General features: G+C 44.0%; 1 protein-coding gene across 1 annotated transcript in view; it reads left to right on the top strand.

The window, feature by feature from the left end:
- The window catches only part of LOC132385586 (puromycin-sensitive aminopeptidase-like), a 257048-nt gene extending 240928 nt beyond the window's left edge, over nt 1-16120 (top strand). Inside the window, exons 22-23 of the mRNA XM_059957751.1 lie at nt 2320-2367; nt 15022-16120. Coding sequence (XP_059813734.1) covers nt 2320-2367; nt 15022-15174 — 201 coding nt within the window. The 3' untranslated portion in view covers nt 15175-16120. The remainder of the gene's footprint in view (nt 1-2319; nt 2368-15021) is intronic.
- Nucleotides 16121-16388: the final 268 nt, after the last annotated feature.

Genomic DNA, 16388 nt, shown 5'->3' with positions numbered 1-16388 from the left:
AGCTCATCCACCTTTCTTACAATGCTCCTAGCATTAAAATAGATACATTTAAGATACTCTCCATCTCCTCCTCTCTTTCCATCCCTAACAATGCATTCAAATTTATTATCCTTTTCTTTCTTCTCCCCTACATCTTCGGGCTGAGCGCATCCCTTCTCCATCACCTGCCTTTCCTCCCTCACACACTGTCTATTTACTTGCTCCACTGGTGAACTAACCTCCTCTCCCATAGTCTCCTCAAATAGTCTCCCGCCCCCCCATCTTACTAGTTTAAAGTCCGCCCTGTAGCCCTAGCAAACCTCCCCGCTAGGATATTGGTCCCCCCACGATTCAAGTGTAACCCGTCCTTCTTGAACAGGTCACTCCTGCCCCAGAAGAGGTCCCAATGATCCAGAAACTTGAATCCCTGCCCCCTGCTCCAATCCCACAGCCACGCATTCATCCTCCACCTAATTCTATTCCTACTCTCACTGTCGCGTGGCACAGGCAGTAATCCCGAGATTACTACCTTTGCGGTCCTTCTTCTTAACTGCCTTCCTAACTCCCTATACTCTCGTTTCAGGACCTCTTCCCCTTTCCTTCCTATGTCATTGGTACCTACATGTACCACGACCTCTGGCTCTTCACCCTCCCACTTCAGGATATCTTGGACGCGATCAGAAACTTCCCGAACCCTGGCACCAGGGAGGCAAATTACCATCCGGGACTCCCGGTCACCTCCACAGTAACGCCTGTCTGAGCCCCTGACTATTGAGTCCCCTATTGCTATGGACCTCTTTCTTCTAACCCTACCCTTCTGAGCTACAGGGCCGTCCTCTGTGCCGGAGGCTCGGCCACTGTCACTCCCACCAGGTAGGCTGTCCCCCCCCAACAGTACTCAAACATGAGTACTTATTGTCAAGGGGTACAGCCACTGGGGTACTCTCTAGTACCTGCCTCTTCCCCTTCCTGACTGTAACCCACCTATCTGCCTCCCGTGGTCCCTGAGTGACCACCTGCCTGTAACTCCTCTCTATCACCTCCTCACTCTCCCTGACCGGGCGAAGGTCATCGAGCTGCAGCTCCAGTTCCCTAACTCGGTCCCTCAGGAGCTGCAGTTCGGCACACCTGGCGCAGATGTGGACGTCCGGGAGGCTCGGAGACTCCAGGACCTCCCACATCCGACACCGAGAACAACAAGCTGCCCTCACATTCATACCTCCCAAATAACTGAAAATACAAGAACTAAAAGATAAGCCTACTGTGCCCTCTTCCGCCTAAGCCCTCTGAGCCCAAGCCCTACACTCTGCTCCCGGCGCATTCCGCTGCCCGCAAACGAAGCTGCCCGCTTCTTAAGGCTGCATTCTTTATATATCTTCCCTCCTTCCCGGGCCTCCTTCACGCGCCTGCGCAGTCCCGCCTCTCAGAACTCCGATCTGAGAAGCAATTGGACAAATTGAAAATGGTCGCCGCCGCACTTCCTCTCAAGCCTCGCTGTCCTCTTCCAAAAGAGAACTACCTCACTCAGTATCTCCTTTATATATCTTCCCTCCTTCCCGGGCCTCCTTCACGCGTCTGCGCAGTCCCGCCTCTCAGAACTCCGATCTGAGAAGCAATTGGACAATTTGAAAATGGCCGCCGCCGCACTTCCTCTCAAGCCTCGCTGTCCTCTTCCAAAAGAAGATGTGATAGATAAATCTAAATAAGGCAGAGCCATGGGGGGGGGGGGGGGGGTCAGTGGAAGTCAGGAAATTTATAACCCACTGTTAATGGAAAGAATATATCCCATTGAATTTGTGCTACCACTGTGTTGTCAGTTGGCTTGATAATGTCCTTTATGGAAAGAAATGTAAGCTCCTTCGAAGCTAGTCTGTATGTAACTTTGGGCACAGAGTTGACTTTTACTCATATCCCTTGAAGTAGTCCAGCAAACCTCTTAATAGAATGGCCATGAAGATATGGGCACAGTGAAATAAACAGGAAACTCCTACCTACGATTGGATTTCCTGGTGGGCTTCTGGGTGTACTGGTTTTCTCCCACATTGCAAAGACATACAGGTTCGTTGGTCAAATAATCACATGGGTGTAATTGGGTGGCAGGGGCTCGTGGGGCTAGAAGGACCTGTTACTGTGCTGTACCTCTAAATAAATGAGTAAGAAGTGGTCAAGTGAGTAAATGCTCAATCAAAAGGGGATTACAAAAGCTGCATCTAAATTGTTAGGTTTTAAGAATGGTATGTGATGTTCCAAAACTGAAAGTTTATTAACCTGAAGGCTATTTCTGATTTGCATACTGAGTAGTATTACTAATCACTCTTCTTTTTACCTTCTGCATTTTAGCTAACGGTGGAAGGTTTTACCGGTGATAAGATGGCAGCTGATGTCAAGGTAAGAAAGGAATTCTCAATTATTTGCATTCATTATAAGGTTTTGTTTCAGCTATAACATTTATACTATCCCAAACTGGTTAATGTTTGCCATTTTGACACCAAGTTGCCCACTGGTTGCAACTTAGCTGAGGTAAGTCTTTTTTTTCAGGCCGGGGAGGAGGGAGGAAAATTAACTCCACAATATCTGAACCCTCAGCTTTCTGGTTCAAAACCAAAATACTGCAGATGCAAGAAATTTGAATTCTGAGTGGAAAAAGTTTGAGGCCTAACAAAGGGTCTCAGCCCAAAACGTTGGCTCTTGATTACTCTCCATAGATTCTGTCTGATGTGCTTTCTCCAGCATTTTGTGTGTTTGCTTTGAGTGGAAATGGTAGAAATGCAAATTAAAAGCCCATCTCTGTGTTTTGAAAAAACACACGAGAGAAGGCAGGATCTGCTGAAAAGTTATTGACCAGCATCTGTGGAGGGGAATAAACAGTCGTCGTTTCAGATCTTGGCCCAATACATCGACAACTGCATTGGTGCTGCCTCCTGCACGCATACTGAGCTCGTTGACTTCATTAACTTTGCCTCCAACTTTCACCCTGTCCTCAAGTTTACCTGGTCCATTTCTGACACCTCCCTCTCCTTTCTTGATCTTTCTGTCTCTATTTCTGGAGACAGCTTATCTACTGATATCTACTATAAGCCTACAGACTCTCACAGCTACCTGGACTATTCCTCTTCCCACCCTGTCTCTTGCAAAAATGCTATCCCCTTCTCACAATTCCTCCGTCTCCACCACATCTGCTGTCAGGATGAGGCTTTTCATTCCAGGACGAAGGAGATGTCTTCCTTTTTTTAAACGAAGGGGCTTCCCTTCTTTCACTATCAACTCTGCTCTCAAACGCATCTCTCCCATTTCCCGCACATCTGCCCTCACCCCATCCACCCGCCACTCCACTCGGGATAGGGTTCCCCTTGTCCTCACCTACCACCCCACCAGCCTCCAGGTCCAACGTATAATTCTCCATAACTTCCGCCACCTCCAAACAGATCCCACTACCAAGCACATCTTTCCCTCCCCCCCTTCTGCTTTCCGCAGGGATCGCTCCCTACGCTCCTTGTCCACTCCCTTTGTCCAATCCCTTGTCCACTCGTCGTCATCCCCCATCCCTTCCCACCGATCTCCCTCCTGGCACTGATCCTTGCAAGCGGAACAAGTGCTACACCTGCCCTTACACTTCCTCCCTCACCACCATTCAGGGCCCCAGACAGTCCTTCCAGGTGAGGCAACACTTCACCTGTGAGTCGGCTGGTGTGGTATACTGCGTCCGGTGCTCCCGGTGTGGCCTTTTATATATTGGTGAGACCCGACGCAGACTGAGAGACCGTTTCGCTGAACACCTACGCTCGGTCCGCCAGAGAAAGCAGGATCTCCCAGTGGCCACACATTTTAATTCCACGTCCCATTCCCATTCTGAAATGTCTATCCATGGCCTCCTCTACTGTCTAGATGAATCCAAACTCGGGTTGGAGGAACAACACCTTATGTACCGGCTGGGTAGCCTCCAACTTGATAGCATGAACATTGACTTCTCTATCTTCTGTTAATGCCCCTCCTCCCCTTCTTACCCCATCCCTGACATATTTAGTTGTTTGCCTGTTCTCCATCTCCCTCTAGTGCTTCCCCCCCCCCTTTCTCCCGAGGCCTCCTGTCCCATGATCCTTTCCCTTCTCCAGCTCTGTATCACTTTCGCCAATCACCTTTCCAGCTCTTAGCTTCATCCCACCCCCTCCGGTCTTCTATCATTTCGCATTTCCCCCTCCCTCCACTACTTTCAAATCTCTTACTATCTTTCCCTTCAGTTAGTCCTGACAAAGGGTCTCAGTCCGAAATGTCGACATCGCTTCTCCCTGTAGACGCTGCCTGGCCTGCTGTGTTCCACCAGCATTTTGTGTGTGTTGTTTGAATTTCCAGCATCTGCAGATTTCCTCATGTTTGCACTTTGACTGTTTATTGATTTCCATAGATGCTGCCTGACCTGCTGAGTTCCTCCAGCGTTTTGTGTGTGTTTCTCTAGAATTAGAGGATCTAAGATTTACTGAGCTTTCCAAGATGTGTAAATGATGTGAGAGTTGGGGGGGGGGGTGGAGGAGAAGAGTCTTTAAAGTTGTCAGCATTTGAGTTAGGGAGGGGAAAGATATTTTCAAGGAATACTTATGTACCTGCTGGTTGTTGCCTCATGTCCAAGTGGCTTGTTGATCATCGCAGGAGGTCTCCAATGTGGAAACCTTGGCTTTAAAAAACAAAGGCCACAGAAATTACATATAATGAAGGACATGGGTTATGAAGTTATTCCCTGGAGCATAGGAAAGTGAGGGGAGGTTTGATGGAGGTACAATACTGTGCAAAGGTCTTAGGCACATATATAGATCGGGTGCCTGAGACTTTTGCACAGTACTGTAGTGATTTTATGTATTACACTGTACTGCTGCTGCAAATAGAAAAACAAATTTCATGACATGTGAGTGATGATAAACCTGATTCTGATACGGGTTTCTAGAGAGGGAAGGTGGCAGGGAGAGGGGAATCGTGGTTGGGGAAAGTGGAAGGGAGAGGGGAGGGAGCTGGAAGCACCGGAGAGACATTCAGTAATAATCAATCAACAGATTGCTTGGAATCAAATAACCTTGCCTGGTGTCTCAGGGCTGGGAGTGTCTGCATCCGCACCACCCCACCCCAGCACTCCTTACCTCCCACCTGTCTCGCACCCTCATCATACTCATTTTCCCTCGGGATCAATAAAGTATGTCTGTCTGTCATCCTTTGCCCCCACTAGATTTACAAGTTCACTCAACACACCATGTTGACTGTGCAAAAGTCTTAGGCACCCTAGCTACATATATGTGCCTAAGACTTTTGTACAGTACTGCATACAAATTTTGAGGGGTATAGCTAGAGCAAATGCGAGCAAGCTTTTTCCACTGAGGTTGGGTGAGACTTGAACTAGAGGTCATAGGTTTAGGGTGAAAGGTGAAATATTTAAGGGGCACATAAGGAGGAACTTCACTCTGAGGGTGATGTGAGAGGGAAATGAGCTGCCAGCGGAAGTGGTGGCTACGGGTTCAATTTAAGAGAAATTTGGGTAAGCACTTGGATGGGAAGAGTTTAGAACATTGTGGTGCAGGTCAGTGGGACTATGCAGAGTACTGTTTGGCATGGACTCGATGGGCCTGTTTCTGTGCTGTGGTGCTCTATGGCTCTGACAATCTGTTAGAATGCCTCTGTGGTTAAAAGAACATAGGTGCTATTTAGGGAGAGCAGATGAAGCCTCGTATCTAAAGCTTCTAAAACCTGCAGTTGCTGCACCTTCATAATCCCATGTAGATTACAATCCAGATTCTTGCTGTCTAGCCACTTGTGAAAGGGGCTTGGAACTGTAGTGATTTTGTGTAATCATCTCAAAAGAGAATTAATGGCCTAAACTAAAGGGGAATTATTGAGTTTGCCAAGTGATTAATGGTTCCATCAATAGCTTATTAATTTTTCTCCAGAGTTTCCTCAGAGGCACTTTGCATAAAATATTTCACTACTATAAACTGTTCATGGAGGATCACAGTTGGTGTAAAATCTACTCAGTTCCTTTAGAGCTTTGTTTGCTATGATTTGTAAGTGCCCAGTGCTGAGTTCTGTAAGCTTATGTGTGTATGTGACTGAGCCTGCAAAGTAAACTGTCTCAACTTTATTTTGTCCGTTTTTATAATTCAGAGTTGGTACAGATAAGACCATTCTCTGTCAGGCGGAACTGACACATTGAGTGTACCAACATGAAAATTCTTGCCATTCCCCATCTCATACCTCATAGCTGGGCATCAGAATGTAATCTCCTTCTGCTCTCCCACACCTCACCCTTTCACATCACCTTCAACTGCAGAATCATCATCCATTTTAGCTTCTCACTCAGGTTTCACCTTGGCTATTTCATGCCTCATTCATCAATCTCTTACTTGGCTCTCCCCTCATAGAGTCATAGAGCACAGCACAGATACAGGCCCTTTAGCCCATCTAGTCCATGTCGATCTATTAATCTGCCTAGCCCCATCGACCTGCACCTGGACCATCGCCTACCCTACCCCTCCCATCCATATACCTATCCAAACTTCTCTTAAGCATTGAAATCAAAATCGCATGCACCACTTGCACTGGCAGCTCGTTCCATACTCCCACCGCCCTCTGAGTGAAGAAGTTTCCCCTCATGTTCCCCTTAAACATTCATTCAGCATTCACCTTTAGGAATTTCTTTAGTCATTTGGTGATGAATCTGTGTAATTCGTTATCAAAGGTGACTGGAAGCCAAGACATGTCCTCCATACCTTTCCAATCCATGTACTAAACTTGCATGTTAAAATTAAACCTGCATTCACCACTTCCGCTGGCAGTTTGTTCCACACAATCACCACCCTCTATAGAAGTTGCCCCTCAGGTTTCCCTTAAACATTTCACCCTTGACCCACGACTTCTATCTATACCACTTATAATTTTGTATACTTCTATCAAATCAAAAATTTAGTACTTCACTATTAACTGGCTCAATTGTAAGCTGCTCTTGGATATTGTTTCAGTATCTAAGAGCAGCTAACAACGGAAGTATTTAAAGAAAATGAGGTTTGAGAGCACATGAGGTTACACTGATGGTTCAGCCTCTTTCTACTGGAATCTGGGCTTAGTTTCCACTGATTGAAATTCTGACTGCAGTGTTAACAGATGGCCATGAATATTGCAAATGAAATGACAGTATGTGTAATTTCTTTATTATTGTATTTAAATGGAATATATATTGTATTTAATAGTCATGGGGGAATTTTGATATGCAGGTAGATTGGGAAAATCTGGTTGATGCTGGATTCCAAGAGGAGGGTTTTCTAGAAGGCCTATGAGATGGCTTTCAGAGCAGCTTATGGTTGAGCCGACTGGGGATCAGCTATTCTGGATTGGGTGTTGTACAATGAACCAGAGTTGATTAGAAAGTTTAAAATAAAAGAACCTGTGGGGGAAAGTGATCATAATATTATCAAATTCACCCTGAGTTTTGAGAAGGAGAAACTAAAGTCAGATATATTGCTATTACAGTGGAGTAAAGGGAATTACAGAGGCATGAGAGAGGAGTTGGCCGGAATTGATCGGAAAAGAACACTGGCAGGGATGACAGTAGAGCAGCAATAGCTGGAGTGTCTGGAAGCAATTCAGCAGGCACAGGATATTACATCCCAAAGAGGAATAAGTATTCTAAAGGAAAGATGCCACAAACTGTGCTAACAAGAGAAGTCAAAGCCATGATAAAAGCCAAAGAGAGGGCATATAATAGAGCAACAATTAGTGGGAAGTTAGAGGATTGGGAAGCTTTCAACAGAAGGCAACTTGAAAAGGTCATTAAGGAGGTAAAGATGGAATACAAAAGTAAGCAAGGTGATAATATTAAAGAGGATCCCAAAAGTTCCTTCAGGTACATAAAGTGTAAAAGAGAGGCAAGAGTGGATATTGGACTGCTGGAAAATGATGCTGGAGAGCTAGTGATGAAGGACAAGGAAATGGTGGGCAAACTGAATAAGTATTTTGTATCAGTCTTCACGGTGGAAGACACTAGCAGTGTGGTGGAAGTTCCAGGTGTCAGGGGACATGAGGTGTGTGAAGTTACCACTACTAGGGAGTAGATTTTTGGGAAGTAGAAACATCTGAAGGTGGATAAGTCACCTGGACCAGATGGTATACACCCCAGGGTTCTGAAAGAGGTAGCTGAAGAGATTGTGGAGGCATTAGTAATGATCTTTCAACAATCACTAGATTCTGGAATGACTGAAAAATTGCAAATGTTACTCCACTCTTCAAGAAGGGGGACAGGCAGAAGAAAGGAAAGTGTAGGCCAGTTAGTCTGACCTCAGTGGTTGGGAAGATGTTGGGGTCATGTTAAGGATGTAGTTTCAGAATACTTGGAGGCATTTGATAAAATAGGCTGTAGTCAGCATGGTTTCCTCAAGGGAAGATCTTGCCTGACAAGTCTGTTGGAATTTTTTGAAGAAATAACAAGGAGTGTAGACAAAGAAGAATCAATTGAGTTGTGTACTTGGATTTTCAGAACGTCTTTGACAAGCTGCCACACATGAGGCTGTTTAACAAGCATGGTATTACAGGAAAAATACTAGCGTGGATAAAGCAGTGGCTGATTGGCAGGAGGCAAACTGTGGGAACAAAGGGAACCTGCCAACGACGAGTGGTGTTCCACAGGGGTCGGGGTTGGGACTGATTTTTCCATTATATGTTCATGATTTGAATGATGGAACTGATGGCTTTGTTGCAAAGTTTGCAGGTGGTACGAAGATAGTTGGAAAAGCAGGTAGTTTTAAGTAGAGAGGCTTACAGAAGGACTTAGATTAAGAGAACGGGCAAAGTGGGAAATGGAATACAGTGTTGGGGAATGTATAGGCATGCACTTTGGTAGAAGAAATGAAAGTGAAACTATGTTCTTAATGGAGAGAAAATACAAAAAAAAACTGCTGTGCAAAGGGACTTGGGAGCACTTGTGCAAGATTTCCTGAAGGTTAATTTGCAGGTTGAGTCTGGGGTGAGAGAGGCAAATGCAATGTTAGCATTCATTTCAAGAGGTCTAGAATATAAAAGCAAGGATGTAATGTTGAGATTTTATAAAGCACTGGTGAGACCTCATTTGGAATATTGTGAGCAGGTTTGGGTCCCATAATCTTTGAAAGAATGTGCTGAAATTAGAGAGGGTTCAAAGGAGGTTCACAAAAATGATTCTAGGTTTGAATGGCTTGTCATATGAAGGAAGTTTAATGGCTCTGGGCCTGTATTCATGAGAATTCAGAAGAATGGGGGGGGGGTGACCTCATTGAAACCTTTTGAATGATGGAAGACCTTGATAGAATGGATGTGGAGAGGATATTTCCTATGGTGGGAGAGTCTAGGACCAGAGGGGACAACCTTAGAATAGAGGGGCATCCTTTTAGACTGGAGATGAAGAGGAATTTCTTCAGCCAAAGACTGGTGAATCTGTGGAATACTTTGCCACAGGCAGCTGTAGAGGCCAAGTCTTTATGTATATTCAAGGCAGAGGTTAATAGATTCTTAATTGGTCAGGGCATGAAGGGATATGGGGAGAAGGCAGGAGATTGGGGCTGAGTGGAAAATTGGATCAGCCATGATGAAAGGGTGGAGTAGACCCAATGGGCCAGATGGCCTAATTCTGCTCCGAATCTTGTGGTCTTGTATATTATTTACATTAATGAATTGTAAAGTTCAGTTCCACGAAATTTAACTTAATAAAATTATTTTTGAAGATACCAAATAGGACCTGAGCCTTATTACATTCAAGCCAAAATTTGGCTCCACTCACAAAATGCTATAGGAGCTCAGCAGGTCAGGCAGCATCTTAGGACAGGATTGAAGAGTTGACGTTTTAGGTTGAGAGCCTTCATCGGGACAGGAAAGGGGGAGGGGACCGAGGAGGGGAAGGAGTGCAAGCTGGCGGGTGGGTGGGACGGGGAGAATGAAGAAGGAAGCTGGGAGGAGATGGGTGGAAAAGATAAAGGGATGAAGAATTAGGAAACTGAAAGGAGAATGGGTCCACACATTATGGTGTACTACCAAAGGCGTGGTGATGTTGAGTCATCTAAAAATCTCTCTGTTCCTCCACACTGCTAAAAACCCTGTATTCTGCCTTCAAATTCAATCTCCGAAAATATATCATTCCACACTTTCCTGGAGTGAACTCTGTCTGCCACTTTTAGCCCAGCCCTGAATCCTATCAATGTCCCACTGTAACTTACGACAACGTACTTTACTGTCCACAACACCACTAACCAGCCATCACACTTCTGGCTTTCAGCATAAAGTTAGTGGGAATACTTCAGGGAATTAGAGTCACCGCAGAATATCTGGTCCCTGTCCTTTTAACACCCTGGTGAGAATTAAAGATTCAGCAACACCACAGTGTTGCCTGTTTGGGCAGTTTGAGTTTGTGGGTATGATGCTTTGATTAATTTGTTGGACTGACTTTCCTGGATCACTGCCTTCTGGCATTTCTGAATCTGGTGCCTGGGTTGATGCTGGCTGCTTTGTTTATTCAACACTTCATCAGAATGGTTTCTGTAGGCCATTGGAAGCTTGGTTCCTTCAGGATGTCACGGGTGGTAGTGAGGATAAGTTAAACGCTCCCAATGACATGTGTCTCAAATAGCCCCTGATAACCAGGTCCAGCTCTTGGCCTTCACGTGTGGCTCAGCTACTAAGCCCAGCAGAACTGTTTCTACTGACAGAAGGGGCAAAGGTGGGTTATTGACACCTTAAAACCAGTTGCTTTGGGCAGATGGGGCTTGTCAGCTGTGGTTGGCAGCTCATCTAGGAGAAGGAGAACTCTGATCTGAAACCTCTGCTGCCTTGTAGCTGTACCCACTCATAGGAAAGGCTTCAGGAGTAAATGCTAAGGGAGAAAAACAGAGCTAGAGTCCCTGAGGCAGTCCTACATTGAGTTCAACACTGACTGGCAACTCCCGCGACACTGCTGGTGCCAGGCTGTATCAGTCTCTACCATTTCTTTGGATTCATCAGCGTGTGGAGAGGAGAAGCCTGGTGCATGGGCAACAGCTTGCTGTCCATATCATACTGCCCTGGCTTGTGTATACAGCTGGGGTACAACATCCATAGTCAACTACAACCAATAGAGGAGGTTTGAGAGAAACAGGGAATGTCTCACCTTAGCTTAGAAAGTGATGGTGTGAAGTGAACACATTGCAACAATGTTTGTAAGGTTGTAAAGAAGTAATCTGAGGCTCTTGGACAAAAAAGCTTGTAACTAGTCTGACACTGAGCAAGCTTAAAGAACTTTTCTTTGAACTGAAAAAATAGCAAACCTTGCTCCAGGAGGTTAAGGTGTAATCGAGATGGTCATTTCACTGAGGAGCTATTGCGCTATGAGAAGTATCTCTGCCAGAGCTGCCACGGTTAGCACAACGCTATTACAGCTCAGGATGTCACAGTTCAATCCTGACATCCTCTGTAAGGAATTGATGTCTTCCCCGCAGAATAAGTGGATTTTCTCTGGATGCTCCCGTTTCCTCCCACAGTTCAACAATGTACCAGTTAGTAGATTAATTGGTCATTGTAAATTATCCTGTGATTAGGCCTAGGGTTAATCAGCGGGCTGCTTGAAGGGGTGGGAAGACCCATTGAACGCTGTATTTAAAATTCAGTTGGATCTGATGAAGGGCAGCGATCTGAAGGGTCAGCAATGTCCACATCCACTCTCACCCAGCGGGTCAAGCAGTACCTGTGGGAAGAATGAAATTGTTGATGTTTTGGGTTGGACCTGAAACATCAACAATTCCTTTCCCTCCACAGATGCTGATCGACACACTGAGTTCCTCCAACAGATTGTTTGTTGCTCCAGATTTCAGCACCTCCAGTCTCAGCCCACAATGTTGTGCTGAACCAACTGAAATCTTAATCAAAAATAAAGCCAAAATCTAATCCGCCTCACTACCGACACATTCATCGCTAATGTATTTGCCTCTACCAGCATTCCACTCTGTGAGTGAAAAACTTACCCCTCACATCCCCTTGAACCTACCCCTCTCACCTTCAATGGTATCAGACATTTCAACCCTGGGAAACAGATACTCTCTGTCCACTCTATCTGTGCCTCTCATACTCCTATAAACCTCTATCAGATCTCCCCTCAGCCTGCACCGCTCCAGAGAAAATAGCCCAAGTTTGTTGCGACCAGAACTGTTGCAATACTCCAGATGTGGCCTCTCCAGAGCTTTATAGAGTTGCAACATAACCTCCTGACTTTTGAACCCAATGCCTCGACTAATAAAAGCAAGCATGGTTAAGAAGGCTTACTAATAATTAACCACGCTGTCGATCTGTGTTGCTGCTTTCAAGATCTCTCTGCTCAACAACACTTAAGGATCTTACCCTTAACAGTGTACTGTCTCCTTGCATTTGCCTGACTGAGGTGCAACTCCTCATATTTACCTGGGTTAAACCCCATCTGCCATTTCTCAGCCCCTGTCTAAACCAGTTTCTATCTTGTAACTGGTCTATATCACGCTGTATTCTTTGCCAGTCTTCTACACCATCCATGACTCCACCAGTCATGGTATCATCTGCAAACTTACTTTCTTTTTCCAATATTTTAATTAAATTTCATATACGCAAATACAGAATTCATAAGGATACTTATTATAAATCAAAATAAGATACCACAAAATGCACTATATATAAATCACACTGATACAATCCCATATTCATGATCAAATACAATATATTGAATTATGAAATACAATAATATGGTTAATTATTAAAAAATCTACACCCACTACCAAGACAACGCTGATTGGTTTTAAAAAACGAGGGGAAAAAAGAGTACTTTACCATATAGTGGTTTATAACAATATATATTTTAATAACAATAACAATTCAAAGACTTTTAAAAGAACGTAATATAATTTTTAATTTGAAACCTTTTGATAATGGCTCGGTATCTTGTATTTATGGTCTGTTGTTGGGATTGAGAACGTAATAGAACATCTGCAAACTTACTAACCGACCCATTTACATTTTCATCCAGGTTATTTATATACATCGCAAACGTTAGAGGTCCCAGCACAGATCCCTGCAGAACTCCAGTTTGTATAAGTCCCTTCAACCACTAACTCTGTCTTCTGTGTGCAAACCAGTTCTGAATCCAAACAGCCTGTGCTTGGACATAAGGATATTGTTCAAGACCCTAGCAATCTTATCTCTTGCCTCCCTCAATAACCTGTGGTAAATCCCATTAGGCCCTGGGGACGACTTCACCTTAATACTCATTAGGAGGCCTAACACTTCCTCCTCCTTGACCTGTAAATGCCCTAACGTATTTATACAAACAGCTCTGATCTCCTGGTCCTCCATATCCTTTAACTTGGTAAATACTGAAGCAAAGTAATCATTAAGTACCTCAGTCACATTCTCTGTATTCAGGTAAATCTTCAAGTGGTGCCACTCTCTCCCTAGCTATCCTCTTGCTCTTGACGTAAGTATAGAATGCCTTGGGATTTACTTTAATTCTACTTGCCAAGGACTTTTCATGGCCCCTTCTGGCTTTCCTAATTCCCTTCTTTAGTTCTTTTCTGATGACTTTATACTCGTGCTCCATTTGATCCTAACTTCTGAAGCTTTACATACATTTCCTTTTTCTCCTTGACTAAATTCTCACCTCTCTGGACACCCAAGGTTTTCTAATCTTTCTATCCCCGCCCTTCTAACAGGAACATACCCTTCCCAAAGTCTGTGCAATTGATCTTTAAACACCCTCCACACGTCTAATGTAGACTTGCCTGAAAAAGAAAAGTGTTCCAATTAACTCTTCTTAGTTCCTGCCTAATGCCTTCGTAAGTTGCCCTAGTCTGATTTAAGACTCTCCTGCAAGGACCATGCCTACCCTTATCTATGGCTACCCTGAAAGTTAAGGAGCTGTGGTCGCTGTTCCCAAACTGCTCACCCAGTCAACTGGCCAGGCTCATTACCCAACACCAGGTCCAGTGCAGCCCCTCCTTTCGATGGATCATCCAAATATTGATTTAAGAAACCCTCCTGGATACACTTAACAATTCCTGCCCCATCTAAACCTCTTGCACTAAGAAGGTCCCAGTTTATATTAGGGAAGTTAAAATCCCCCATGGTAATAACCCTATTATTTTTACACATTTTATTAATCTTATTCCTTATCTATTCAATGTCCCAGTGGTTATTGAGCAACCTGTAGTAGAATTCCATCAGTGTGATGGACTCAGTTTATGTCTCCCCTGAGAGTAACTCTGATATGGTCACTGATTAGTAGTGCAACTCCAAACCACCCCCCCCCCCCGACTTTTTACCTCCTGTATCTTTTCTAAAACTTCAAAAACCTGATACATTAATCACCCATTCCTGCCCCTCTCTCAACCAGGTCTCTGTAATGGCCACAGCATCATAGTTCAACTCTCTTGTGTCTCTATTCTTGCCCGCTGCTGTGTGAACATACACAAACCACCTTGTTTCTGTAAGATGCCTTATGTTTAATGTTCAGATTTCAAAAGTTCAAAGTAAGTTTATTATCAAAGTATATACATGTCACCATATACAACCCTGAGATTCATTTTCTTTTGGTCGTACTCAATAAATCTATGGAATAATAAACCATAAAATAATCAATAAAAGACCACTCAACTTGGGCATTCAACCAGAGTGCAGAAGACAGCAAAATGTGCAAATAGAAAAAAATAAATCATTTTTTAAAAAGCAATAAATATCGAGAACGTGAGGTGAAGAGTCCTTGAAAGTGAGTCCATAGATTGTGGGGGCATTTCAGTGATGGGGGAAGTGAAGATTATCCCGTCTGGTTCAGGAGCCTGATGGTTGAGGGGTAATAACTGTTCCTGAACCAGCTGGTGTGGGACCTGAGGCTCCCGTACCTCCTTCCTGATAGTTGAGGGGTAATAACCTCCTTCCTTATATAATATTCAGATTTGTCAATGAGTCGTGTCACTTTCAGCAGGTCTTTGCCTTGCCTCAACGATAGTGTTTCTGCTTCACCTGCCCAATGATTTGTCTACCTCCCTTCACTTTCAGAGCTTCTTCGAGACGCACCCCGCTCCGACAGCGGAACGGACCATCCAGCAGTCCTGTGAGAACATCCTGCTGAACGGAGCCTGGCTGAAGCGTGACGCCGAAGCCATCCAGCAGTTCCTCCTGCAGCGCAAAGCGGCGCAGCTGACGGTCTGAGTGGAGGAGCCGCCGTTGCCCCACTGCCTTGCCACAGGGAGGGGAGTTTAAAAGTATATTTCATGGCTGTCACAGTGGCTGGAAATGAATGTAGTTTATACCTCATTTATAAGAGAGAAAATAAAACTATCGGCACTTGAAAAGAGTTATTATGTGTGCGGACAGTGGCATGGTATTATAACGTTGGATTGGTGACAACTTTGAACACTGAAGCAAGACTGCTGGTTATATTGTGGTAATGTGATTACTTCCATCCTCTCTGGCCAAGGCGAGCTAATTCTTATTTAATTATTTCTAGGCCTCAGTTTAATCGTTGATGTCCTTCATTAAAGAGGAATAACAGCCACGTCGAATTTTAAAAAAATAGGATATATAAATAAAAACCATTGTATTAGATGAGCTTTCATTTTAAAATAATGTGGGTTAGGGAGCATTATGAGAATAGAATGCATGAATCTGTGTGGTGTGTTTTCCCAGGCTATTTTGACTGTTAATTTGCAATTTAGCACAGAGATTGTTTTAAAAGAAATTATATAACTTTAATACTTGAACAAGTTGATACGAGTTAAAGCCCCTTTTGCCTGGGAGCACTGCTTAAGAGTAGCAACAATATGGGGTCCAGATTCCTCTGCTTACATATAACCGTTCAGAAAGCCTTAAAACTGGTACAAACTGGTGTGTAATTGGGAGGGGAGGGGTGGGAGGGATGCAGGCAAACAACTTTGTCAATGATAGAATTAACTTGCAAGTGAAAGAGCCGTGTTGTACTAATCCTGCAAAATACATTAAAGCATTCGGTACCTGATTTTAACAAAAAAAATCTGATGTTTAACGTGGCTTTGGTTTGCTTGGAGAAGGTCATCAGACTGCTTCCCTGAAATATTCATTGTGCTTTTTGTTTTAAGATACAGTTGGTGTTAATAAAAAACAAGATTGTCAAAGTGAATAGTCTCTTTATTTTTTAAAGTTCAAGTTTATTGTCATGTATATTGGCAAACTAAACAACGTACTTTCGGAGAAAGGTGCACAACTCCCCCACAACACAAAGTAATATTAACCACAAATAGATTAACATTAGTATAAGGTGCATTTACAACATAAATTACAAAGTAAACAGTGTAAAGCTAGTGGCTACGTGATGAGATCTGGGTAGTGGTAGGAAGGTCAGTAGTTTTGCATCCTGGGGGAAGATGCTGTTTCCTAGCCTAATGTTT

This window comes from Hypanus sabinus, assembly GCF_030144855.1.
Source record: "Hypanus sabinus isolate sHypSab1 chromosome X1 unlocalized genomic scaffold, sHypSab1.hap1 SUPER_X1_unloc_11, whole genome shotgun sequence".
In the NCBI taxonomy this organism is placed as follows: Eukaryota; Metazoa; Chordata; class Chondrichthyes; order Myliobatiformes; family Dasyatidae; genus Hypanus; species Hypanus sabinus.
Note: the sequence above shows the minus strand (reverse complement) of the source record. Positions and strands in the feature narration are given on the sequence as shown.